We start from the raw sequence: 26624 nt of genomic DNA, 5'->3' as shown, positions 1-26624 counted from the left end.
TTAATAGTTGCCAGCAATTGTATGATTACAAAATATCAGTAAAAGATCTTGTTTTTGTACCATTTAAACCAATAAAAACACCCAAAAAGTAAACTTATGTTACTATTTACTTGCTCTATGTAACTCTTTTCTTCAGTGGAAAATAAATTGTTTTGGTTTCAAACATTTAATATTTTCATGTTCCACAGAAAATAATCATATATTTCAGTCTGTCTTTGCCTTCAAAACCATTTTAATGCTTAATCGATGAGTTTGGAAACTTACTGTCCCATAAATGCAATGGAAAGTCATGGTAATACTCATTTGTACTTATTAAGGTTATAAATTACTGATAACGCGTTATCAAAATTTCACACAAGAATATAATTTAAAACAAAAAATTAAATAGTTTGTTAGACTTAAAAGGATAGTTCATTTAAAAATGAAAATTTACAAAATATCCATCAAAATATCTTGGTTTTGTATTTAAACCAATAATACACCCATGAAATGAAATATATGTTACTATACTTGCAACATACACTCACCGGCCACTTTATTAGGTACACCCGTCTAACTGCTTGTTATTGGACATTTTTAATCAGCCAATTACATGACAGCAACTCAATGCATTTTGTCAAGTAGACATGGTCAATATGATCAGATAAACGTTGCCTGTACTGATGAGTCTCGATTTCTGCTGCAGCATTTGGATGGTAGGGTCAGAATTTGGTGTCAACAACATGAAAGTATGGATCCATCCCGCCTTGTATCAACGGTTTAGGCTGGTGGTGATGGTGTAATGATGTGGGCGGTATATTCTTGCTACTCTTTGGGCCTATTAGTACCAACTGAGCATCGTGTCAACGCCACAGCCCACCTGAGTATTGTTGCTGACCATGTCCATCCCTTTATGATCACAGTGTACCCATCTACTGATAATATCATAAAGCGTGAATCATCTCAGACTGTTTTCTTGAACATGACAATGAGTTCACTGTACTCAAATGGCATCCACAGTCACCAGATCTCAATCCAATAGAGCACCTTGGGATGTGGTGGAATAAGAGATTTGCATCATGGATGTGCAGCCAACAAACCTGCAGCAACTGCGTGATGCTATCATGTCAATATGGTCCGGAATCTTTGAGAAATATTTACAGTACCTTGTTGAATCTACACCATAAAGGATTAAGGCAGTTCTGAAGGCAAAAGGAGGTCCTACCCAGTACTAGGAAGGTGTACCTAATAAAGTGGCCGGTGAGTGTATAATGCTGTTTGGTTGTCAACTTTTTTAAAGTATCTTTTTATGATCCAAGTAAATTATGCTATATTTCAGATTGTCTATGCTTTTAAAACCATTTAATGTTAAAGTGACGAGTTTTGATATGATACAGTTCCCTATTAATGCCGCTAAACTCAAGCGACATTAGTTCTGTTCTTCTCATTAACCTATAAATCCTCAAAATCAACCACAGTTAAAACCGGATTAAGAGTGTTAAAAAATACCAAATCTCTTTTGGACAGCTTAATAAAGGATAGGTTTTATTATTTGATTTATCACAAGGCCAAACACAATGTCCAAACAAAAGATTGACACCTGAAAAAAATATGGACAAACAGAACCTTTCTATTAAGACTAGCATTACTACAGACAAAACACACATTGTCGCGTCTATAAAAGATAAAAAAAAAAAACAGTTTGTTTTGCATATTGATGTCCATCTGTCGTCATGTAGTATCCCTGAGCTTTTCTGGTCGTGTCTGTTTATGCTAGGACTGGTCAGTTGGTCTGATCCATGAGGTCGGTACCCACTGCGGCTCATCCTGAGCTCTTCTCACTGCGGTCAGCAGCTGCACACACGCCGCCTGGAGCCCGTCGTTTACAATCACATGATCGAAGAACTGACAGTAATGCTGCTCCATCTTGCGTCCCGCGTCCTCAATCTCCAGAAAATCTTCATCCTGTCTCAAGAGAGAGAACTTATAAAACAACAGAAACCAGGGTTTCTGCAGGTTTCCCAAAGTCAAATTTAAGACATTTTCGAGACCACTATGAATGAAATTCTTAGACTTAAACAGGACAAAACCATAAAAATCTAATTTAGTTACTTTTTAAGCCACATATGTACAATAATGTGTCAAAACAAGCAAACTCTTGTTGTATGTATACACTTAAAAAATGTAGGTAATAAATGTAACTTGATTTAATATCTTTTTGGATGGATTGATGAGTTTTGGCCTGATTGGGTAGCTTTACAGGCACATAGGTGTCACAATTACCAGTGATCTAATCCTTATAGATTGCTGGGAAACAAGCAGAGTCCATAGGACTACAAATCTGCAATTATATGGACTACAGATCCAGTCATGCACTGCTCACATACACCTGTTCCGGATTCCGCTGATTGCACAAACACACATAGCCGGAGGATCATTACAGACTGATTACAAGAACTATTTATACAGCACACACTTACACACACTTCACTGCTGAGTCTTGTTTAGCTGTATTATGTGAATTATGATGTGTTTTCCTTGCCTTGCCCTGCCCTGTTAGACCCTTGCCTTGTTTTATTGTTTATTCCTGCCTGCTGCTTGCCTTCTGATCACTCGCCTGTTATTTTCACTATGACTCTGGATTCTCTGTATGTACCTGATTGCCCCTGTGTTGAATGTTGCTTGCCTGACTTCTTCCTAATAAACCTGCATTTGGATCTGCAATTCTGTTGTCAGCGTCCTATTCACATTACAATAGGGCATTAAAAGACCTGTTTAAAACGATTTAAGACCTACAATGCACAAATTCTAGACTTTTTAAGGCCTAAAATTTAGTTTTTGAAATTTAGGACATATTTAGACCCTGCGGGCACCCTGGAAATATGGTATGGAGTGGTATGGTAGGACAGTCTTAATATTTAATCTAAAGAACACACACAGGTAAAAACATGACACTGTACTACAATGATTGTGCCCAGCAGTAAACCATGCTGAACTGAACTGTACTGAACCATACCGTTAAGTGGAAATCATGAACAACTATTAGTGTCTATTAAATAAGTATTTATATGTAATAAGCAAGAAATCAAAATCAGATCAAATTAAAATAGTATGTCACAATTACTGGTATTTAAAAAAAAAGTTACGAGTACATAACTAATAAACATCAGCTAATCAGTAGACAAAGGTAAAAATGAACAGTTACCCTAAAAGGTCGGCTTGTATAGTAATTTGTGATGATATTGGAATTCATCCGAGTGCGCTTCATCTGCTCAACAGTAGGAGGCTTTATAAAGATGACGTAGGCCCTCAGCTCGGGTGTCCTCACTGACTCCAGTGCCTGAAAACAGTAAAGAAGTAAGTTCAGTGGCAATTGTGCTGGTTGACAAAGTCAAATTTCAGACTTTTCATTTAAAGACTTGCTGCCTCCATCTCCTTCCATATTACATTGTGAATGATGTAGCCCGCACATGCATTTCAAATAAAAAGTTTTTTGCATTAATTAATTCACCGAAAAGACATCACTGTTACAGAAAAAGTACAAACAAGAACAGTAAACTGCTAAAATTAGTAAAAAACACAAAATGGGGGGGCTGGGGGTTCATGGCCCTTTAAATTCAAATGAGATTGTGCTCTTTTCAAAAGAGGGCGAAGCTAAAAAATGCCTGTGTATCAATACAGTGGCAGATTCAAAATTAAGGCTAAAATCATATGCTAATGAGGGAGAGATTGTCACTAATGGGCGGGGCTTTCCCCCTCTGATGACACGTACAAAGGGAGAATGTCAATCAAAGTGTTTCTGCAGACTGTTTTTATAAAGTGCCATTATAAAAATAATTAATTAATATATTTTACCATTAAAAGCTGGTTATGTTCACTGACTGTAGCCACGCAACTGTGCTTAAACCCCTTATAAAAGTTATTTTTTCATAATTGATCCCCTTTAAGCTCTTATAGCAGGCCAATCTAATGGGGAAATGAAACTAGATGTAATACTGTATAAGTATTATCAGCAAAGTGAACAAAATTTGAAGGATGAGAAAATCATACTTAAATGTGCCGCTAATGAATTAGCTACTAAATTAAAAAGTTACAAAATTGCGTTAAAAGTATGCTGTACTCAAATTTCAAATAAAAAATAAATTAAACCTAAAGAGTAATAAAATTATTAATAGCACAAAACAAAACAACTAAAATGAAAACGGAATATTTACAATAAAAGCTACAAATATTCATTCAAATCATAACAGTATATCAGTAATACTAAAAAACACACACATTTTCTCTTCAACGTGCGGCAAATATTAAAGGAAGAGTTCACTTTTCTAAGCCTAAAAGTTAGCAACACATCTACAAAAACAAACACTATTAAAACGACAAATGAATAAATACCAAGGGGAAACTTACATATGGCTCAATGTCAATCACACAGATCTTCCCACTTGTCAAGACATCTTTAACTGCATCCACACTTATGCCATAGAGATGACCTCTCAACTCCCCGAACTCAATAAACCTGAGGAAAAAGAGAGCAAATCTGTCAAATAATCACCCCAAAGCTGTTATATATCTGTTTATGCACAACTTAAAATATTTATTGAATTTGAATGTTTGTATTTGTCACCCTCCTGTGACAAATATTTCCCAAAATGATGTTTAACAGAGCAAGGAAGTTTTCACAGTAATTCCTAAATAATTTTTTCTTCTGGAGAAAATCTGATTTGCTTTATTTCGGATAAATTGAAAGCAGTAAGATTTTTTATTAAACCATTTTAGGGTAAATATTATTAGCCATCGCAAACATTTTTTTCTGATTGTTTAAAGAACAAACTATTTTGTTTAATAATGTGTTGAAAAAATCCATTAAACAGAAAGATTTGGGGGCTAATAACACAGGAGGGCTGATAATTCTGACTTCAACGGTATGTGTATTCCAGCACCTGTGATTGCACACCATGCTGTCGAACTGCTCTCGGCTGACGAAATGATATTCTCTGCCAGCTTCCTCATGGCATTTAGGTGGCCGTGTGGTATCTGGGCGGAAATTGAAGACTTTATAATCAACAAATGCATACACTTTTAACAGAAATAAAATGCATTGTTAGATTCGCAAAGAGAAACTTACGAGGAACGGGTCCTTGGTAGACCTTTGGATTGATCTCAATCAGCTTCCTGCGTAACTCATTTACACCGACACCAGATGGACCTGACAGAAAAACACAGGCTCAAAATATACAGCAAAATGTGCAAGGGATGAATGAACTTTACATCACTGCTCATTAGTATTGCATAAAATGTGTTTAAAAGATGTGAAAAGATTATTTGAATATAAAAATATGTACAGTCGAGCCGACGAGCCCGAATTTCATCATATACCTGGCAAATCTGACTTGAAGTTATATTTATTCAAGTTTGTTTGACCGTAAATGACACAGGCTTTTACCAAACAATACAGTGCATCCGGAAAGTATTCATAGCGCTTCACTTTTTTATTCCAAAATGGATTAAATTAATTTATTTCCTCAAAATTCTTCACACAATACCTTATAATGACAATATATTTTAACTTTTTTATTTTAACTTTTAATGTATTTTAATATTTTTTAACTGTTGTAAATGTATTTATTTAAATTTATTTTACATGATTTGAAAAGGCATACACCTGTCTATATAAGGTCCCAGGGTTGACAGTGCATGTCAAAGCACAAACCAAGCATGAAGACAAAGGAATTGTCTGTAGGCATCAGAGACAGGATTGTCTTGAGGCACAAGGCTGGGGAAGCTTACAGAAACATTTCTTCTGCTCTGAAAGTTTCAATGAGCCAGTGGCCTCCATTATCCAAAAGTGGAAAATGCTTGGAGCTACTAGGACTCTTCCTAGAGCTGGCTTGCTATCTAAGCTGAGTGATCAAGGAGAAGGGTCTTGGTCAGGGAGGTGATAAATAACCTGATAGTCACTCTGTCTGAGCTCCAGTGTTCTTCTGTGGAGAAAAGAAAACCTTACAGAACGACAACCATCTGTGCAGCTATCCATCAATCTGGCCTGTATGGTAGAGTGGCCAGACAGTAGCCACTCCCTGCCTGGAATTTGGCAAAAGACATCTGAAGGACTCTCAGACCATATGAAACTAAATTCTCTGGTCTGATGAGACTAAACTTGAACCCTTTAGAGTAAATGCCAGGTGTTATGTTTGGAGACAACCAGGTGCCGCTCATCACCAGTCTAATACCATCCCTACAGTGAAGCATGGTGGTGGCAGCATCATGCTGTGGGGATGTTTTTCAGCAGCAGGTACTGGAAGATCAGTCAGGATAGAGGGAAAAATGAAAGCAGCAACAGACAGAGACATACTGAATAAGACCCTGCTTCAGAGTGCTCTTGACCTCAGACTGGGGCAACAGTTCATCTTTCAGCAGGACAATGACCCAAAGCACACCGCCAAAATATTAATGGAGTGGCTTCACAAAAACTGGGTGAATGTCTTTAAGTGGCCCAGTCAGGGCCCAGATCTAAATCCTATTGAACATCTCTGGAGAGATTTGAAAATGGCTGTAACCGTCGCTTCCCATCCAACCTGAAGCTTGAGAGGTACTGCAAAGAGGAATGGGTAAAAATTCCCAAAAGACAGATATGCCAAGCTTGTGGCATCAAATGATTAAGACGATGTACAAGACGCATCGCTGTTTTTATTTACATTTGAACAAAAACTTTAAGTGAGAATTTTCCAGGGGTATAAATAATTTCAGGCTTGACTAAATATATATATATATATATATATATATATATATATATATATATATATATATATATATATATATATATATATATATATATATATATACTACAATATTACTGTTTAAATGGAGAATTTTATGGTTAGATGTCCTCAGAAACAGTTCACCCAAAACTAGCCATTGACTTCCAAACAAATACTATGGAGTCAATGGTTAATGTTTTTCCAGCATGCTTCGAAATAACTTCTTTTATGCTCAAACAGGTTTTTGACAAGTGAAGAATATGACAGAATTGTTATACTTAGAATAATGACATTATTTTTTAAGTGAACTAACCCTTTAGATACCCACTAATAAAACTATGAAGAGCTCTTCAGACACACTCACCTATCAGTGCTATGAGGCGGTGTGTGTGTTCTGGATGGTGTTGGTATCGCACCACGTCCTCATAAGGGTTTGATAGTGAACTGTAGCAGCTAGCGGGGCAGCGAAGGGAGCAGAACTGAGACGTTCCGAAAGCCTGACCCCTTCGCCGGCGACAGAGACGCAAACTTCTACGAAATCCAGCTAATATGACAAGGAAACATTGAACACAAAGTCAAACATGCAAACAGGCTGATAAATCAGGAAGAGATACAGCAGTAAGTGGAATGCATTGTATTTTGTTATTAATCTAGTATAATGAATGCATGTAATATATACTCTCAAAAATAAATGTACAAATGCTGTCACCAGAGCAGTACCCTTTCAAAAGAAACACTTTTGTACTTAAAAGTACATATTCGTACCCAAAGTGCCCATATTATGCGTTAAAGCAACATTAAAGGTACATATCAGTACTTAAAGTGATAGTTCACCCAAAAATGAATGTATTTACTCACCCTCTAGTGCAGGGGTGGGCAACCCTGTTCCTGGAGAGCCACCTTCCAGCAAATTTCAGTTGATACCCATATCAAACACACCTGAACCAATTAATTAGGGCCTGAACACCATCTGATAATTACAGGCAGGTGTGTTTGATATGGGTTGCTCTCCAGGAAAAAGGTTTGTCCACCCCTGCTCGAGTAGTTCTAAACCTTTATGAGTTTCTTTCTTCTGTTGAACACAAAAGAAGATATTTAGAAGAAAGCTACAAATCTGTTCCCATTAACTTCCATAGTACAAAAAACAAATACTATGGAAGTCAATGGTTACATGCATCCAACTTTCTTCAAAATATCTTCTTTTGTGTTTACCAGAAGAAAGAAACTTTTAAAGGTTTGCAAAGGGTGAGTAAATGAATTCATTTTGGCTGAACTAATTAAAAACAGTACAAAACTTTATTTTTAAAAGGGTATCATGTCCATTTGTACCTTTATTTGTACACAGAAAGAACTTTTTGCTGACTTTTTGCTGTGGTAAAATCTAATAAATTTAAAATCTAATATAATTTTTAACTAGTAATATTAAGTGTCAATAACTAGAATTTTCAAAGGTAATAATTAATATTTACACATTTACTTCATGTAATAAATGAAACAAGTGGAAGAAGTTAAATATTAATATCAATTTACTTGTAATATTTAAATATTTTCAAATAGTTGCAAACTTAAAAAATATAAAGTAAATTTTATTAATTGATGTGTCGTGATGGATGTGTAGTTCCCAAAATGCTTTGCATCGGACTGAATTAACAGTAGAACATTTTGAAAATAAAAGCAATCTTAGTTGTGCAGATTTAAGAGAAAGACCAGTTAGAGTTTAATTATTATTAGTTCGAAGATTAAGAAAGAGTTTTGAGGCAGTGTTTTTAGTTTTGCGGTTAGAAGAAGAGTAGCACTCCTGCTTTGGATCTTGGCATTTTTTCAACATTATTGTTTGATGCTTCACATTAAAAAAACCATAGCTATGCTAATGCTAATGCTAACTCTGAGATCAGTAGGGACTTTTATAGTAAATTTGCTCTTGGGTTCAATTTGCTTTAACTAAAGTAAAAATAACAAATTCCAAGTCAGTGGAAATGTGTGTTTTAATTAAAAAAGTTATGCCAGATGTACTAATTTGTAACTAATAATATTTATTTAAATAAAAAAAGCAGTGTTCCTTTTGCTAAAACATGAACTTGACATTATTTGATTAATTTGAATGAATATAGACTCATAATTAAAGATAGCAATTAACTTTTACATCGTTAATTAAGGAGTGTTAGATTAAATATTAAGTCAATTTTACATGATATTGTGAAGTTAATTGTATTTGATATAAGAATGTAAAATTTACTTGAAATTTGTAAGTGCAAATTGTTACGAGGATTTTTTAAAATACATCTTAAAAGTTATTTTTTCAGTGTAAGAGTATATGTAATGTGGTTGTTGTTTCACCACATTTTTTTCAACCTGTCATCTGAATTTAAACATTTTATTATGAGATGAACCAGACAAGTTGTTCTTTTTAAGTCTTGATGCTGTGAACATAAATCAGTAAATCTTGAAATGATCTGAGAGTCACTCACTCAAATAAATCCCCTCAATGTTGGTGCTGAATTCACTCTCCTCTGAAACGAAACAAAAGACACAATTAGAGAATAATCATCAACAACTGCAAGAAGAAAATAGTATAAAATGTGCACAAGCAATTGAAAATAATATTTAAAGACCACAGATGGGCTATTTTAAAGTGTCCCAATTGTGTTCTGGATATATCCTCCAAAACATCTACATCTATCCATGGTCAAAATAAATTTTTACTTATACACACTGCAGGTTCAGCTCTTTTCTCACAGGATCTGAAACAGGTGGTTTGAGGATTCAGTTTCTCTAAACTCCTCCTCCTTTCATAGAGCCTGTCTATAGGTTTATATACAGTAGAACTTGTGAACACAATGACGTGTACAATAACAACGGCGTCAGTTTGACCTCGAGTCTTCCTTTGGAAGTGCATGTACTGATTTATAAAGATGGTAAATAGCATCTTCTCAACAACCAAAGCCAAACTATTCCAGGCTCTAGAAATAATTACAGTTTAACTCTTACAGTTTTCATTCATTCATTTTCCTTCTGCTTAGTCCCTTATTTACAGTTTAAGGGTTCGCCACAGCGGAATGTACCACTAACTATTCTGGCATATGTTTTACACAGCGGATGCCCTTCCTGCCACAACTCAGTACTGGACAACATCCATAAACACTCATTTACACACACACACACACAAACACACACTACGGCCAATTTAGGTCATCCAATTCACCTATAGCACATGTCTTTGGACTGTGGGGGAAACCAGAGCGCCTGAAGGAAACCCACGCCAACATGGGGAGAACATTTAAACTCCACATAGAAATCCCAAGTGGCCCAACCGGGACTCGAACCAGTGACCTTCTTGCTGTAAGGTGACAGTGCTAATCACTAAGCGACCATGATGTCGCCCTCTTACAGGTTTACTCTTTGTAATTACAAAATAGCTGGGTTTAACTTTAGACGGTTAACCTTTACTCATTCTCCCAAACTGCTAGATCAAACACTGCATTAAAGTCAATTAATTAGAAACACAGATTTGAGTTATATGTGTACACTTACCATCCTTTAGCTCTTCTGATGGATCAAAAAAAAAAAAATACAGAAATACAAGTTATCGGAGACAATCAGTTTAAAGTATTAAAATAAATATTATGAATCATGATCAAATAACTTCTGAAATCTAGTTACTAGACATCGTCACAGAAGCTAAAGATTCTGTTAAAGCTGAATTTAGTACATTTTTTTTTGCTCCTGATATGTTCAGGACTTACCTACCAGATTCAAAAGCCTCCTCATCTGTAAACATTGAACAAAGACACATTTATTATTATATTATAACAAGCGTTATATAGATGAGATTTCAATACTCATTTAAATGAGAAAAGAAATACATACCTGCTTCTACACATTTTTCATCTATGGCAATCATGTCATCTTCTGTAGAAAGAAGACAGAGTTTTGTGCCTTAACCAGAATATTATGATATCTTGGCACATCATTATCTAATTATTAATTAAAACAAATAACCAGAATTGCAAAGGCATAGCTTATTGTGGTAATTAAACTAATTGGGAATAATAAAGGTTTGAAACAAGTAAAAGGTGAGTAATGGATGACAGAATTTTCTTTTTTTGGGCGATCTATTTCCCTAATACTGAATGGTTTAGTTCTAGTCCTGCATGATCAATTGAAATAAAATCACAATCGCTATTAATCAAAAGCTGCGTTGGTCATTCACATTTTGTCTGAGAAACACAAATCAATAGTAAATGTCCTCCAAAGGCCAGAGGGCGCTCCTGCGCACAGAAACTTCAAACAGCTAAAGCATTTGTTGGATAAACACAAATTTTAACTGTTTTCTTTGATTCAACCTCACCACATGACTATAGAATCAAATCACAGAAGGATTTATTTCAGTCACTCGACTGTAGTTATCCAGTGAATTTGAAGTAAAGACATATTATTAAATGTTGTATTTTCATGTGCTTTCAGATTTAGCAGCAACAGAGTGGTAGTTCACTGAGAATCTATTCAAACAGCTGTCACTTTCTGCTTGTTAAGTGTGACGTCACGCGAAGCGCTTTCCTGGTCCAAGCGCTCTAACAAACTGAATGGGGAGACTCATCAAATGGTAATAATAAATGTTTACAAAGCGCTGTAATACTTTTTAAAAATCACGATCGCAATATAGATAACCATGCTTAATATCCGATGGCCAGAAAGTGATAATTTTTTTATAAATTGTAAAAATAATGGTGTCTGTGATGCAGCAAGTCCAGAGACTCTTGTGTACATCATGATTTTAAATGAAATTCACTTTAATGTGTGATAGGACTAAAAAAAAGGTCATGAACGAATATTTTCTCAGTTCAAATGAGTAGTGGTTTGGATCGGGGAACAGTATTTGTCCGTCACGACATAACAAGCGGATCGCAGAATGATTTTCTTCAATTTCATAAACTCCAGATTAAATCATCTAAGATCATGAACCCAATCCTGCATAGCATGTCAGTGAGCTATAACTCTTTGTATTAAATGCAGCTCCATCTGAAAGCAGGAGCTGAAGGCTTATTACTGATTACAGAGCCTGCTTGACTGACAAACTGCGCATGACACTGTTCCCCAAATGAAATGCTCACCTTCATCTACTGTGCTCACTGCAGGTTGCATGCAAACAAAAGATAAACAGCAACAGCTGAATAAAAAAATACATGCTGAACAATGCACATATTAAAAAAAAAATCAAGTACACTATTTACTCACGGCTTTTGACACAAGTGTGAGGATGATAAGGCTGAGACCACCAGAACTCTTTCTGCTTCCTACACACACACACATACACACACACACACACACACACACACACACACACACACACAGACATACACACACACACACACACACACACACACACACACACACACACACACACACACACACACACACACACACACACACACACACACACACACACACAGATCACAATTGGCCTTTAAGACTGGGGACAGCAGTGATTATCAGCATAATCGCAAAATCATATTCAAGCTGCCAAATCTCATCACATCATAGCCTATGCGAATACGCAACTACTCTGTCAGTGACCTTTAACCCCTGACTACTGAGAACTGACCTTTTCAGCAAGCTGGTGGAGGGAATGAGACCGGCGCACGCAGAGGTGCTGGGTAGTTTTACAGCTTGCCACCAAAGACTGTCTGACTGATCCACGATCTCTAGGATATCGCCCTTTCTGAACGCCATGCCGGCATCTGCGCATGGAATGGAAGGGTCCGCTTGAGGACTGTAGTCCACCATCGCACGCACATACAGCTTGTGGAGAAAAAACAAAGACATCACAGATGACTTTTAAGTATGTTAACCATATATCTACTTACCTCTCTCTCTCTCTCTCTCTCTCTCTCTCTCTCTCTCTCTCTATATATATATATATATATATATATATATATATATATATATATATATAGCATAGAGAAAATAAATGGTCTATCATTTCATATTATGTTCTATCGTATATTTTGTGGTGTCACAAACTACATACCTTTTCATAATTTATGCAAGCGCAATATTAGACAAGATAAAAGATGACAAAAGATGCACACAAAAACATAAACAATAGTATTGTGAGTTGCAATATTGTACATATATATAAAGATGTTTATATAAAGTTCATTTTGCAGTTTATTTAGCGATTTTTTTTCATTTTTATGTTGGACCTGTATTGTCAGTGTTTGAAAAGTGTTCTATATTTTTTATTTATACATGGTACTATATGATGACATAAATCTTTATCAGGATAGTAGATGGTTTACCCTATAAAGTAAGTAAAAGTATCAGTTACACTCCTGACCCCTAGGTGTCGCTGTTGCACTGGTTGCTGTGTTGAATGTGCTTGAATAAAATATCAAAAAGCTGTTTTGCTGCTCAATTCCAGCTGAATACTCAAACAGCTGCATCCTAAATCACTTTTATAAGCATGACCTAGTTTACTCCTACTTTTTTGGAAATTCCTGGTGAGTCGGCTTGCCTATTTAATTCAGAGAACTGCAAGCATGATTGATACCATGTCATTTTACTGATCAAATACAGAAGAAATAGCTCATCTAGGTATTCCTAGCTATTTATGCTAAAAACTTATCAGTGCTGAGGTTTGATAGCTCACCATGGTTTGGTTGTTGACTGGCCTGTCAGTGATGGGAACCACCTTAAACATTATAGTTCCATGTGAGTGGGCCTGTAGGAAGTAGACACAAAACTTCATGAATACTGATGATTTATCACTTTCTTGATCAATTTTTTGTAGACTGTTTTTGTTTTATTATTGAAAGAGAGCGTGAAGAGGTAGGGATGACAATATTCTCCTAAAATGGGACACCAGTACTCAACCAGCACATCATCACATGTTTTTACTAGCTCAGGCATGTCCAAACTCAGTCCCGAAGGGCCGGAGTCCTGCAAAGTTTAGTTCCAACCCCAATCAGACCCAACTGGACTAGCTAATCAAGCTCTTACTAGCCTTTCTAGAAACATCCTTGCAGGTGTGTTGAAGCAAGTTGGAGCTAAAATCTGCAGGACACTGGCCCTCCTAGACCGAGTTTGGACACCCTTGTACTAGCTCGTATGTCACATGAGATGTTTCAGTAACATTTAACTGATTACTCACTCACTAAATTTCCTCAGGCATTCCTATTATGACTTCTGGATATGCTGCAAAAGTATACTACTAAGTATACTAACCAGAATCTGTATGATCTGCTCTGGTTCTAGTCCAAACACAGGTTGACCGTTCACCTCCACCAGCCTGTCTCCAGCATGCAAGAGACCTTCAACAAGAAGCACAAGGACAACAAACAGGACTCTGAGAGGTAATGTTGACTTAGAGACTATGATGTGTCAGCATGTGTATAAGAAAAAACGGAGAGTAAAACCAGTAAAGCCTCACCACTGCGGTCCGCCAGTCCTCCATGTATAACTCGAGCAATATAGATTTCCCCTGTAACATCATCTCTCCTGATTGTCGCTCCCTGTATTTAAAAAAACAAGATATCAGTCAAAATATATACCTTATTCGTTATGTATCAAGTACAAAACTGGAGTTTATCTGATGGAAGTGGCATGCACGTGACCCAAACACAAAATGAACAACATCCTTATATGAAGAGAAGGAATTCAAATGAAGAATGAAATAATCAAGAAGAGAAATGATATGAGAAGGGACGGAGTCATGGAGACAATAAAGATATAAAAACCAATGAGAATGACCCATGAAAAAGAAAAACACATGACTTCCAAAAAGGTTGGATGAGCACTGATGTGCAAATGGTGACAGTGAGGACTGGTGGTGTCATATGAAATGCATATATGCATATTAAACATCTGAAAACCTGCATGCTTGAGCCAGCAAGAATCTGAAAGGATGTTCGTAACCATCCAAAACGTGGAAGCGGCTTCAATTCTTTTTCTTGTTTTTCTTCTTCTGGCTAAAGAAACATCTGAATGCTTTGCTGTTCACTTTGTGGCTCTGGGCAGGGCTGGACGGTAAGGAGCCATTGGTCATTGAGTGCTGTACATCAACACGTCTCCTTTGAGAAGATGGCGATGACTTTGCACTGGGATTAAATGATCCCCCTTTAGCTAGCACCGGCTGTTCTAGCAGACTGATGGCAGATGAGGAAGTCGATGAAGAAGAGGAGCAGGTAGGGCAATGAGAAAAGCGAGAGGAAGAGGCATTAGCTGGACTGGTGGGGACACTTAGCGATCTTTTGTCCATCTGGTCAACAATAGTGCTTGGAGCCCCAGAACAATGAGCTGATACTGATGTTGGGTTGCTTGAGGAGACTAGCTCCTGGAGCTTCTCTACTACATGCGATAGCATCGCCAAAGCATGGGTATTCTCCTGCACGCTCTCAGATATGCGTTCAGTAGCAGTGGTCATCCTCTCACTAAGCAGGTGGACGTTTTCAGAACTGCGCTCCATGCAGCTGGCGGCCTGCCGCAATGTACTTCGCAGTTCATCCAGACTTCCGGTTTCCATCCTCTCCAGCCTTCTTTGGGAGCAAGCGATGGTCTCTCTTAACTCATGACAGTGCATTGGACTAGGGGGAGCAGTTCTGCAAGTTACTGGAGGGGGGCGATAGCAGCAGGATGACGAGGATACCCATGGGGCTGGAGTAGAGAATGTATGTGGCAAAGAGTTACCAACATCACTCTCTTCCCCGCTGTTTAAATCCTCAATTAAATTGCCTTCAGAGAACGAAAGAGACATGAACGGTTAAAGGGATGGAAACAGGAAGATTAAAGAAAATAAATCAACAAAACCATTCAAGTGATGAATGTAATAATGGAAGTCTACAAATCCACAAGTTTGGACCTTACCAATCACAACTGAACTACAGACACAAGGGGTGGAGCTACTGAGGCTAGGTCTCCATAATGCACTGCTCTGGTGGCAAGTGTTACAAGCATTGCTGTGGCTTGGCCTGGCAGGAGAAACAATCCTTGGGGAGGAGGGAGTGTTGATGGATGTGGAACCACCAACTCGTGGACCTTTAAACATGGCATGTAAGCTTCCGGCCAGCCGCCCTCTGGCTGAGAATAATCCACAGTGGGTTGCCTGTCTTAAAATCTCCGAGCGGTTTTGAACCTCTTTACCAGCTCCGGTCTATCCATGACAACACACAGCTCAGAGTGTTAGTTACCAACCAGAACACCTGATAAGAACAGCTATCAGTGAGATAAGAAATAAAAACCATAAATAATAGAAGGAAAGAAGTTATTGCTAAAATTCGTATTAAGAACAAGACTTTATACCACTAACAGTATTTATTGCTGTACCCTGTTGTCATGCTGATCTGAAAGGCAGACTCCAACAATGTACATTGAAATAAAGCAAAGGTCAGTAAAAGCAAGCCTTGGATTTGCCTGCCACTCCCTTCTTCTGGTCATGCTCACCAGAGGCTGATTGTTTTTGACCAAGCAAACAATCCTCATGGCTTCCTCATCCTCAGGCAAGTCGTTAGGCAATGGTGGCAGATCTGGTTCATAGTCCCTTAGGCTTACCGTGTCATGAGCCGACAGCAGAGCCTGAAAAAAACACATGGTTTACATTATATTTCTATTCACAACCAATCAAATACTTCAAGTGTCCATAAAGATTGGCCTGAATCATTACCAAACTTACTTATAAATAGACTAATGGCCAACAAAAGAGGAAAAAACTTGCCTCTGTAAACTGTTTGAAGAAAAACACATATATTTCAATCCTTTGAATGAATGCTCACCTGTAGGTGTGGCTGACCAAGGAGGTCATATAGTTCTCTAGCTTCATTTGAGGGGTTTGGGACTGCCAGAAGGTCAGACAGAATCTAGAACAGAAAACAAGAACTTCAGAACTCATATTGCTATAAAATTTGTCGTCAAGACCACAATACCTAAAGTCATGACTTTCAGCAGACCCTCTAAAATAGGGATGGAAAAACTCTGGCCCTCAAGAATTAGTTGTCTTGCAGAATAAAAAAAATATATGAAGATTTTGTAGGTTTCCAATTCTGCTCTGGGAGTGCCAGCATCCTACAGAGTTTAGCAACAACACACTTGAGTGGGATGCTGCATCCAAATTAGCAGACTGAGTAATTACATTTGCTTTTAAACTTTTTGGATGCAATTTCGATGCACAGAATGTTTCTGAAAATCTTGATTATCTGGTTTACATGTGTTTAATTAGGGAAAATTAGGATAGTTCTCTTTAAGACTGCTACCCCCTTGACTCGGCCCCAGAAAAGTGGTAGAAAATGAATGAATGAACTCTGAAGACCATCCTCTCATTCAACTAGGGGGCAGTTGGCCTAATGGTTAGGAATTTGAACTTGTTTTTAAGGGTTGGAGGTTCAATTCCCAGCAGGGGAGTGAATGAACCACCCACCCTCTCTTTACCTTCGATACCCAGTTGAGGTGCCCTTGATCTAATTGCTCCCTGGGCACTGGAAGTAATAGTTGCTCACTGCTCTGGGTTTACGGTCACTGTGTGTGCTTTCACTCGTGTGAATTCCAAGTACAGGTAACCATATTTGACAATACTCACTTTACACACACTTCAAAATTACAACTCTAAATGGTACTATTTAAAAAGTCCTCACTTACTTTAAGACATTTAAGACACTGGGAGGTTTTTGACATTTTTTTGAGAAAGGGCAGTATAGACCAGGGGTCACCAATCTCGTTCCTGGAGGTCCGGTGCCCTGCAGGGTTTAACTCCAATTTGCCTCAACACACCTGCCAGGGTGTTTCAAGTATACCTACTAAGACCTTGATTAGCTTGTTCAGGTGTGTTTGATTAGCATTGGAGCTAAAACCTGCCGGACACCGGACCTCCAAGAACAAGTTTGGTGATCCCTGGTATAGACTGGCAAGATGTGAAAATGGACAATAACAGCTAGCAGAGGAAACAGCTCTATACGCTTTTGGCTTTGACAGAGTAGATGCAAACGTTATGAGTGGAACAACAATTATGCCAATAAACTTTAAAGCTAACCTGTAGAGAGAGTCCAGATGAATATGAGACATATGGCCTGGCTGGACCCCTTAGATGCCTCTGTAGACATTCATACACCTGCAGAGAAAAAAGCAGACAATGAGCTCTCAATTTGTACTAATTACAAATAATATATGTTGGATGGACTCTACCTTTAGTAGTGACTGCAACCAGGGGGCGTTGAGAAGACCATACAATAGTTCAGCTCCATTTATATCTTTATTAATAGAGCCTCTCACCTCAGCAATCACATGTGCCAAGATCTGTGTCAGACCTGAAACATACAAAGCAAAAACATCTAGGACTGGACACTCAGTACGTTTCAGTTATGTGTCATGCTGTTTGGCTTCTTAAACAGCCTTAATAGTATTAATATTAACATGTTTCTAATCAGCTAGGCAAACTGAATAGATAAGTTGGCTGCCATCAGATTTAAGTAACAATGTTTAGCTTCCTACCTTTGTCTCCCACCTCCAGTGGAGCTGACCCAGGATCAGTCTCCATGTCTGGTTTCATTAGCAATCCTGGACAGTTTTTAGGATCAGGGAATAAAAAGAAAAATGCACTGAACCTTGTCATGTAGAGCTGTTGGAAAAAGCACATGAACTCAAGTACAACCACTGAATAGTTGTTGCCTGTTGTAAATAAGTGAATTGTAAATAACTCGAGCTAGTAAACCTAAACCACAGAACCAGTCTCTACCATCTACTTAACCTTACATTGCTTTTGAGAAAGATAGAACCTTTTTGTAGTAGTAAATGCACCCTAACTCTGGGTAATATGTAACGTAATATTGGTTTAATTTGCAATCAAAGGGGAAATTCTTTCATAATTTTCTCACACTTCAATTCTTGCAAACTTCACTATTTTTTTCTTCTGTTGAAAACCGTTAATCACTTTCATAGTATTTGTCAATGATCCAGTTTTTAGCCTTCTTCAAAATATATATTGTGTTCAACAGAAAAAGAGACTCATAAAGGATTGGAACCAGGCCTGTATTGGCTAATTGGCAGAACCGGAAGAATTCCTGGTGGGCTGGTCCCTAGCTGCCTGCACTCTCAGCAGTCGGACTTTTTTTATTTATTTATTTATTCATTATTTTACCATAGCCTCTACCTTTTATTAATTTTTTTTTTACAGCAGCTGCACACTTTTTTTTTCTTTTCTCGCAGCCCCATTAGCTGAAACCCGCCTGCTGGTTAATGATGACGTACTTATTATTCGACTACCCAACAGCGGCACCTTGCTCATTAGCAAAATCGTTTGTTAAGAGATGCGCAAGAGATGAAAAAATTATAATAAAAAGCGCAGAAATGGCCATAATTAAAAAAAGCTGAGGACATTTTTCGTTAAAACCAGCCTCAGCGAGGGTACAACACATGAAGACGATGAAACGGCCGGTAAGTTAACGTTAAACTAGTTAGGAGCAGTGCAAAACAACGATGTCTGCAAACCACAGTTTATGTACCAAACGTTTTCTTGTACCATAGCTCATTAGCAGCAGCAGCCTCTAGTCTAGCTTTCTGCTAACAGCGAAGAACCAGGCCCCGTAATGTTACAAAGCACCAGTCATGAGCCCAACACACTGAAATGGGCAGGTAGGATTGGTATTTAGTGAATATAAGAATTTGAATAATTAATGCTCAATGAAAAATGCCCTGAGACATTTAATGAAATAAGAATACTGCATTAACAAATCTGACTTAACTTGATCAGAAAGCTAAAAAGGGGGAAAAAATAACATCATTAGAAAGTAATACTGTAGTTAAAAACAGCGCAATACTTGTTTTATTCATTATTTGTGTTTAAGGACTGGATAACTGTAAATAATCTTGCGCAGAATATATATTCAGATATGGCAGAAAAGGACATTGCGATGTTTTAAAGAATAGTGTTGGAGATTTAGCTACCCTTTAATGTTCTCATATTTAAGAAAAATATTTGAAGTTTTAAAACAGCTGTGTCCTTGAAAATTCAATACATTTAATTTTAATCTTTATTTTCTACATATAGCTTATATATTTGTATTTATTTTATATTTTTTAATTTCAAGGTTTGGATATTTATGAGCGCTAGTTCTTGCCGAAAATAGATTTTGATACTGTTAAACATTACATTGTGTTAACTGGTCAAATCAATCTTCACTGAAGTACTGAATTGGTACTGACGTTATTTTAATATAGTCAGTCGTGAACTGAAGTGGGCCAATCTAAGGCTTGAAACTCCAGGGCTGAAAAGAAATCCCACTCCGGCCCTGATTGGAACCACTATAGGGCGAGTACATTTTCAATTTTTGGGAAAATTATCCCTTTGTATCCTATACAAACAACTAATTTTGATAGTTTATGATGTTGTAGCTTTGTAACCAACAGTTGAATTCGTACAAAGAACAGTGTGCCCTTGTTTGGGGCAGTAAACCTTAGTTCACTGTATTGGGACTGTCCTTAATGTTAGTGTACATTAATTTAGATAAAAGTGTCAACAATATGACAACTTTGTAAAATAAAGACATTTAACTGATTAAAGACCAAGTTCTGAGCTTTCAGACTGGAAATCCACAAATCCCTGAATAGAGGTGGTCTACAAATGTCCTTGCCACAGTCTTGACCTTGAGTCAAACACTTAATGACAGGTTACTCCAAAGGGGCTGTCCTGGTAATACGTGCACCCTAAGTGGCTTAGAATAACACCTGCTACATAAACAATAACCAAAGAATCAGACAGAATAAGTGGATTTCTCAACAGGATTTGTTATAATAACGGCAAGGCACTGGATATTAGTTTGCAGCTCTTTTGAAATCTCCCATTTTCAGAGTTTGTAAATGAATGTGAGACAAAACCCAGCACATCTGTACTTTCAAATACTACACTCTCTGAGAGTTTCAGTCCTTTTAAAACTAGGTTTACCTCAGTGTTTCAGCAATGAGTTCATTTGCATAGCCAAATCTGATTGTTGACTGCAGGATACACACAAAATCTACACGTAACACTCCAACCAGAGCATCCCAGCAACGCACGCAAGTAAGGATTTAATGATTACATTGAATAAACAGCCTACTACATTTGTCGGGCAAGGAGCTTCCTCGTAGATAAGCCCAGGAGGCAAGAACCACAAACCCACATTGAGGCAGAGGGACTTAGGCGGCAAATCCTGTTCACTTACCTTCCTATTACTTCAGTTTAGATCCCAGCCTTGAAGAGCTTCCGAAGGGGTTCTGTTCATGATGATGGCCAGCTTTAACATACTCAAATATAATGGTACAAACAGGGGAATGAAGTGAATAGTATTCCATAAGAGAGCACGGAGAAGTCCTCTTGGAAAAAGAAGCGTAATCCCTCTCTATCCTGCTTAATCCCTTGCAAGCAAATGAGTCAACTGGGGGGAGAGAGAGAGAGAGAGTGTAGGAACGTGAGGGAGGAAATTAGGAAGGTAGAGACTCAAAAGTGAGTCAGGATGTGTAAATCTGTGTAGTTTTATATAATTTCGTAAATCAGAAAGCTATTGGTTTATTTCAATGCAGAATATAATCACACACATCGCACAATACGTGATACAATCCCACTATTGTACACAGTTTTATTAAGATTTAATCATTTCCATCCACTGCATGAGATACAGAACCCCTCTCTCTTTCTCGTTGACCCACTCACACATATTTACCGGCTGATGATCCCACACTAAGAACACTCTGCAGCATCACATACTCACACATACAAGGGGTGTAATCCTCATGATTAAAACAGATAAGCGAATGACTCCCACTCGTTTTTTGATTCGCATCACATTGCGCAGAACATTAAACACTTCAAAAATAAACTTGTAATGGCAGACTGGAATTTATTTTGCGTCATTAGGGTCCAGTATTGTCTATTTTTATATTTTTTTGTCTACTAACGACTAATGTTTGGATCACATTCTGTACAAATAAAACCAAGTCATTGATGGAGTCTTCTCTATTCATTTCAGAGATTTGTCCGTTTTAAATACTAATTGGGACCTCACAGAGTGTATAAAATTGAGCCAACATTTACTCACCTTTGTTTGGTGAGTAAATGTTGGACCACTCTTACATATTATAGTAGAGCCAAAGGATTGTCTTATGCAACATTCATTAATTCATTCATTTTCTTTTTGGCTAAGTCCCTTTAATAATCTGGGTAAACTTATCCAGCACGTTTTTACGCAGCGGATGCCCTTCCAGCCGTAACCCATCTCTGGGAAACACACACTCATTCATACACACACTCATACACTACGGGACAATTTAGCCTACCTAATTCACCTGTACCGCATGTCTTTGGACTGTGGGGAAAACCGGAGCACGGACCCACGCGAACGCAGGGAGAACATGCAAACTCCACACAGAAATGCCAACCGAGCCGAGCTAAGCCGAGGTTCGAACCAGCGACCTTCTTGCTGTGAGGCGACAGCACTCTTATGCAACATGTCAGATTTTGCAAGTGCTTCGAGAGTCTACAATAAGTTTGGTTAACAAACATAAATTGAATGCATTATTAACAGAAATATGGCAGGACAGAGGCGCAGTGTGTAGCACAATCGCCTCACAGCAAGAAGGTCGCTGGATCGAGCCCTGTTTCTGTTTGGAGTTTGCATGTTCTCCCTGTGTTTGCATGGGTTTCCTCCGAGTGCTCCGGTTTCCCCCACAAGTCCAAAGACATGTGCTATAGGTGAATTGGGTAAGCTAAATTGACTGTGTATGTGTGTGAATGAGTCAAAACCAAACACTATCACAGCAGTTTTAAGTGCTACAAGATTCATAAAGTTAATTATGTATTTACCATAGACTGTAAGGGCATACTCACACTATGCACAGTTGCCTTAAACCGGGCCAAAGCACGCTTGTCCCCCCTCCCGTCTTCCCCGACGGCCTGCACTCACATTACATTCAGGCCTGGGCACACTTAAGTCATCGATGATGACTTTCGCTCATTACAGTGGAGATTTCTTTAGTTGTATCGGTTTAGTCGTTTGATATGCAGTAACATTCAGTCAAATATTTCGCCGAACAGATCAGCAACTTTTGACGCTCATTAACAATCATAAAGTTCTCGTGCTGCAGGTATTAGGAGGTTTGCTGAAGGTGCAGCTGTCGTGCAGTGAGGGGTTTGCGTCTTTAATAATCTACGACAGTTTGTGTTCATTGAACAGTAAGAATATCTAATTAATCAATATAAAACAGTCCCGTAAAAGTCACATCTCGCTTTCAGTTTCAGGTCCTGGTGCGTTTGGCACTCACACACAAGCGTACCGCGTCAAAGCCCAAGTGAACCGCACTCTAGCACACCTCTTCCAATCGGGCCAGGGCCGGCCAAGTTAACCGTGCCTGAACCCGATTCAGACCACTCACACTTCTCAAACGATCCGGGAAACGGGCCTGGGCACGGTTCGGATAGCATAGTGTGAGTACGCCCAAAAAGATATTGACGTAGTATCCGTGACGTCACCCATAAGTTTCTGAAGAACGGAAATGAGGCTACAAGTGGGCTTGACCAACCATCGCCATTTTGTTTGCACGTTATCACTCCAACAGGGGTAACCAAATAAGGGTAAAGAGGTGGAGCGTGAGCGGAGCTAAAGATGCCTGCTAGCTTTTTGCTTAGGCTTTTCCTTCTTCAAATTACTTCCAAATACTTCAAATATAGTCTGTGTTAGTAAACATGATAAAATCCAGGCATGAAACTGTGTGACAATGCTTCAGATGACTGTTCTAGAGCCTACAGCTAATCAATCTGTCAGATTCTGAAGTGCATTACAACTCTAAAGAAAAATATAAATGATAAATGATCTTAAACAAATAGAGGGCATTTAAGTATATAATTTCCCTCACCTGAGAAATGAAAGTCACGTGTTTAAAACAAAACCAAAAATATGTATATGCAGAGTTTTATCAGCTAATCAGCCGGAATCAGCTGAGGTGAAGTGATGGCGACCAGCGAGACCTAGCTGTCACTCAAGCGGCCACGCCCTTAATTATGCAGACTTAATAAAACCTAATACAAAGGAAACGGAGGAGTTATAAAAAATTCACCACCTCACAGTTGTCATGAAGGGTATTATTAGCTATATGCACCAAAATCTTTCTTTGTACCAGGCTGTAAACACTTTTTATGCTGTACAGCCGGCCATTTCAATAGAAATCTGCTCTATTATGGAGCCAGGACTAGCAAAATTTTCCATAAATTACAGTTTCAGTTGCTTCCGTATTTGCTTCACGTAGCCCTGTGTTCTTCTCTCAACCCCAGTGATGTGTAGCACAGAAATATGCCAAAGGTGATATACAGTAAATCTTCCTTTTGCCGTTTCAATTGAATGCATCTGTTATTATCCCGAAACACACAATCAAAACAGAGGAACGTTGTTGATTTTGTTGAATCCAGTACTTAATTTCTCTCAGATGGTCTACATCACTTCAGATTTCCTAGTCCAGGTGTAATTGCAACCAGGATAATTTGTTCCTATAACTACAGTGTGTGAAAGCCCCCTAATAGTACCACAGTTCACTTTTACTCACTCAAAATGAAGCGCACAAACAATGAGAAATCAAGATGAACATAAATGAGGTCAAGTTACCTGTTGAGTTCCTCAAAACAGACACTGCCTTCATCTGTCAATATTTGACTTTTATCTGACATATGGGTTCCAGTCTGCAACTCAGTGAAAGGACTACAAGGATCATCCCTGGGGGACATACAATTTATTTTCTTCAATAAAGTAAAGAGCATCATGCTTAAAAAACACACATACAGCCATTAGCTGATTGAGAAAAATAGCTGATTGTTTTCAATTTGCATGATGTTACTTGATCTCGGCTCTCTCTCTACTGCCAGAAAATAAGTGCAAAGAATGAACAGATGTTGATACTAACCTTAAAGGCCAGGCAATCATTCAAAGATGCGCTACAGATTCACTGATCTGACAAGACTGTAAAGAAACATAAATATTAAAATGCAATGAACCATATAAACAGGCACAAAATAGCATGTTTTTTTTTTTTAAGAGAGAAAAAAACACTTACCATTTCTGTTGCTTGTTTACATCAATGGTCAAACTAGAAGCTACAACCACAGTTTTGTCAGGCTTTTTTTCTACGCAAAGTTAAATGGATGGGTTGAAAATGTTAATGCCCCCTTAATGGCTCAATATTACTTAGATACTTTTCTTATTCTTTACTAAAGTGATTAAACCTGTTGCCTCAAAAAGTAAACCCGTTGTAACTTGGAACAGTGAAGTTGATTTAATTATGCAAATAGTTAATATTTAATAATTTTGAGATAATGGGTACTTCTATTTATTTAAATAAAGTCAACTAATCGTTTAAAAGCAAAACGTTTACTCACTTAAAACAAATTAAGTAAACTAATGGCTCAGGAGTGGAGTGGAGTCAGGCCATTATTAACAATGCATTTTACTGTACATCGATTAAAAACAGCTAACCAAATAATTTACAAGTCAACTTTTTTGCCAAGTAATTTGTTTCTGAAGAACAACCCTTTTTAATTTCTTTGCATTTTAGCTTTGTAAACTATAAAATCATGCGAATTCTTACGGTTTGTGTCTCATTTTGAGCTAACTGACAACAACTGTTCACTCCCCTCCTTCTCCCCTGCTGGCCACGCCCACTCCTGCCCTTTGCTCACGGATCTCCACGCCCATTATGATGCATCTTATGAAAAAATTCTGAGGTAGACCTAAACCGTAAGTGGGGGGTATAGATGCGCGGATGGGCTATTATTTCATCCGCAACCGCATCACAAAACTCATCATCCGTCCGCCATCCATCCGCACTAACATTTTTGACCAAATTTTAAAACCGCACCCGCCCGTCATCTGCTGACTAAGCTCTTTATTTGAATGGCTTATTTCTTTTTATTATTAAATGAATGCTTCTTTATTGATTATTAGAAAAAAGAGAATGACTTTAATGACATGCAGTTAATCCAAACGTGCAAGTCAAATCCAGCATTAATTGACGCTTTGAAGTGACGCTAAACAATACGAGGACGTGTCTTTTCACTTGATTCGATTCCTCGGTCGGTCCTTGAGTCTTTTCCTTGCGTCCTTCCCTCGCATCCTATAGGGGTGGAAAGACGAGGAAAGAAAGCAAGGAAAGGAAACGAGGATACACAAATAAGAAATGAGAAGCACCCTATAAAGCTCTCAGAATATCAGCAGTGAACTCCGTCTCCAATTGGCGCACAGGGACAAAAATAAATAAATAGCCTAAATGAAACGCACTGTACTGTACTTTTTTTTTTATTATTATTGTAACCTAGAAAACGCATTGACACATTATTTCAACATTCAGACGAGAGCGCCTGGCCTCTAATGCGCCCTGCTGCACTGAAGGAGCGCTCGCTCGCAGCACTTGTTGCTGGAATGCATAGAATTCTCTTGGCAAGGTGCTGTAGACGTGGGAATGACTGCCTTGTTTCTCCCAAAAGGAAAGTAGATTTTCCTCTGCTGATCCGTCTATACGGAAGTTTGTAGAGGAAGACTTCTGTACTTCATCCAGAATTAGTGTATCTGATTCCTCCTCTCATTCTGTGAAGTCAGTCCTAGGCTTTTTCGTTGGTGCGCCAGCTATGTGTACAAAAACAGTACAACCGCCCACCACCCGCCCGAATTTAATTACAATATTATTTTTCGTCACGTCATCCGCCCGATCCGCGGATTCCGCGGCTGTAACCACAATCCGCGCATCTCTAGTGGGGGGTGTCATGACCCTTTAAAACACCTCCTTTTCAGACCAGCACACCCATGAGTCCACAAAGAGGCTCAAATGGATTTGCTATTTAAACAGCATGGCGCAAAACGTGAAAATTACACTTGCATTGGTCTAAAAATAGCA

The 26624-nt window shown here is 38.1% G+C and overlaps 1 protein-coding gene across 10 annotated transcripts; it reads right to left on the bottom strand.

The window, feature by feature from the left end:
• Window positions 1–1503: 1503 nt before the first annotated feature.
• On the bottom strand, window positions 1504–26398 carry mpp4b (MAGUK p55 scaffold protein 4b). Of its 10 annotated transcripts, none has more exons than XR_012407646.1 (24): window positions 24642–26397; window positions 24347–24454; window positions 20918–21130; window positions 18213–18339; window positions 17907–18028; window positions 17755–17832; window positions 16505–16588; window positions 16176–16307; window positions 14167–14248; window positions 13962–14047; window positions 13387–13458; window positions 12340–12536; window positions 11973–12031; window positions 11849–11866; window positions 10605–10646; window positions 10481–10505; window positions 10269–10283; window positions 9206–9247; window positions 7102–7281; window positions 5105–5185; window positions 4920–5013; window positions 4387–4495; window positions 3185–3319; window positions 1504–1944 (listed from the first exon to the last, which is right to left on the bottom strand). XR_012407646.1 is itself a non-coding variant. In XM_073953673.1 (24 exons), the coding sequence occupies exons 4-24, from the start codon at window positions 18268–18270 to the stop codon at window positions 1753–1755; spliced, it is 1899 nt and encodes a 632-aa protein (XP_073809774.1). In that variant the 5' UTR covers window positions 18271–18278; window positions 20918–21130; window positions 24347–24454; window positions 24642–26397; the 3' UTR covers window positions 1504–1752. The 10 variants fall into 10 exon arrangements, 3 of the variants coding, with proteins under 3 accessions (XP_073809774.1, XP_073809773.1, XP_073809775.1); XR_012407648.1 differs by lacking the exon at window positions 10269–10283 and having other exon boundaries at window positions 18213–18278; window positions 24642–24697; window positions 24792–26347; XR_012407650.1 differs by lacking the exon at window positions 10269–10283 and having other exon boundaries at window positions 24642–24697; window positions 24792–24861.
• Window positions 26399–26624: the final 226 nt, after the last annotated feature.

Source organism: Danio rerio, chromosome 6 (assembly GCF_049306965.1).
Source record: "Danio rerio strain Tuebingen ecotype United States chromosome 6, GRCz12tu, whole genome shotgun sequence".
Lineage (NCBI taxonomy): Eukaryota > Metazoa > Chordata > Actinopteri > Cypriniformes > Danionidae > Danio > Danio rerio.
This window is presented reverse-complemented; position numbering and strand designations above follow the sequence as displayed.

Excerpts from the sequence above, each read along its gene's own strand:
- mpp4b (XM_073953672.1), bottom strand. The coding sequence starts at position 18,333 with ATGACAAGGTTCAGTGCATTTTTCTTTTTATTCCCTGATCCTAAAAAC. Across the intron at positions 10,506-10,604 it reads TGAAAAATGTGTAGAAGCAG|ATGAGGAGGCTTTTGAATCT; the intron begins GTATGTATTTCT and ends CAATGTTTACAG. Across the intron at positions 5,014-5,104 it reads CTACCAAGGACCCGTTCCTC|ATACCACACGGCCACCTAAA; the intron begins GTAAGTTTCTCT and ends ATTTCCGCCCAG.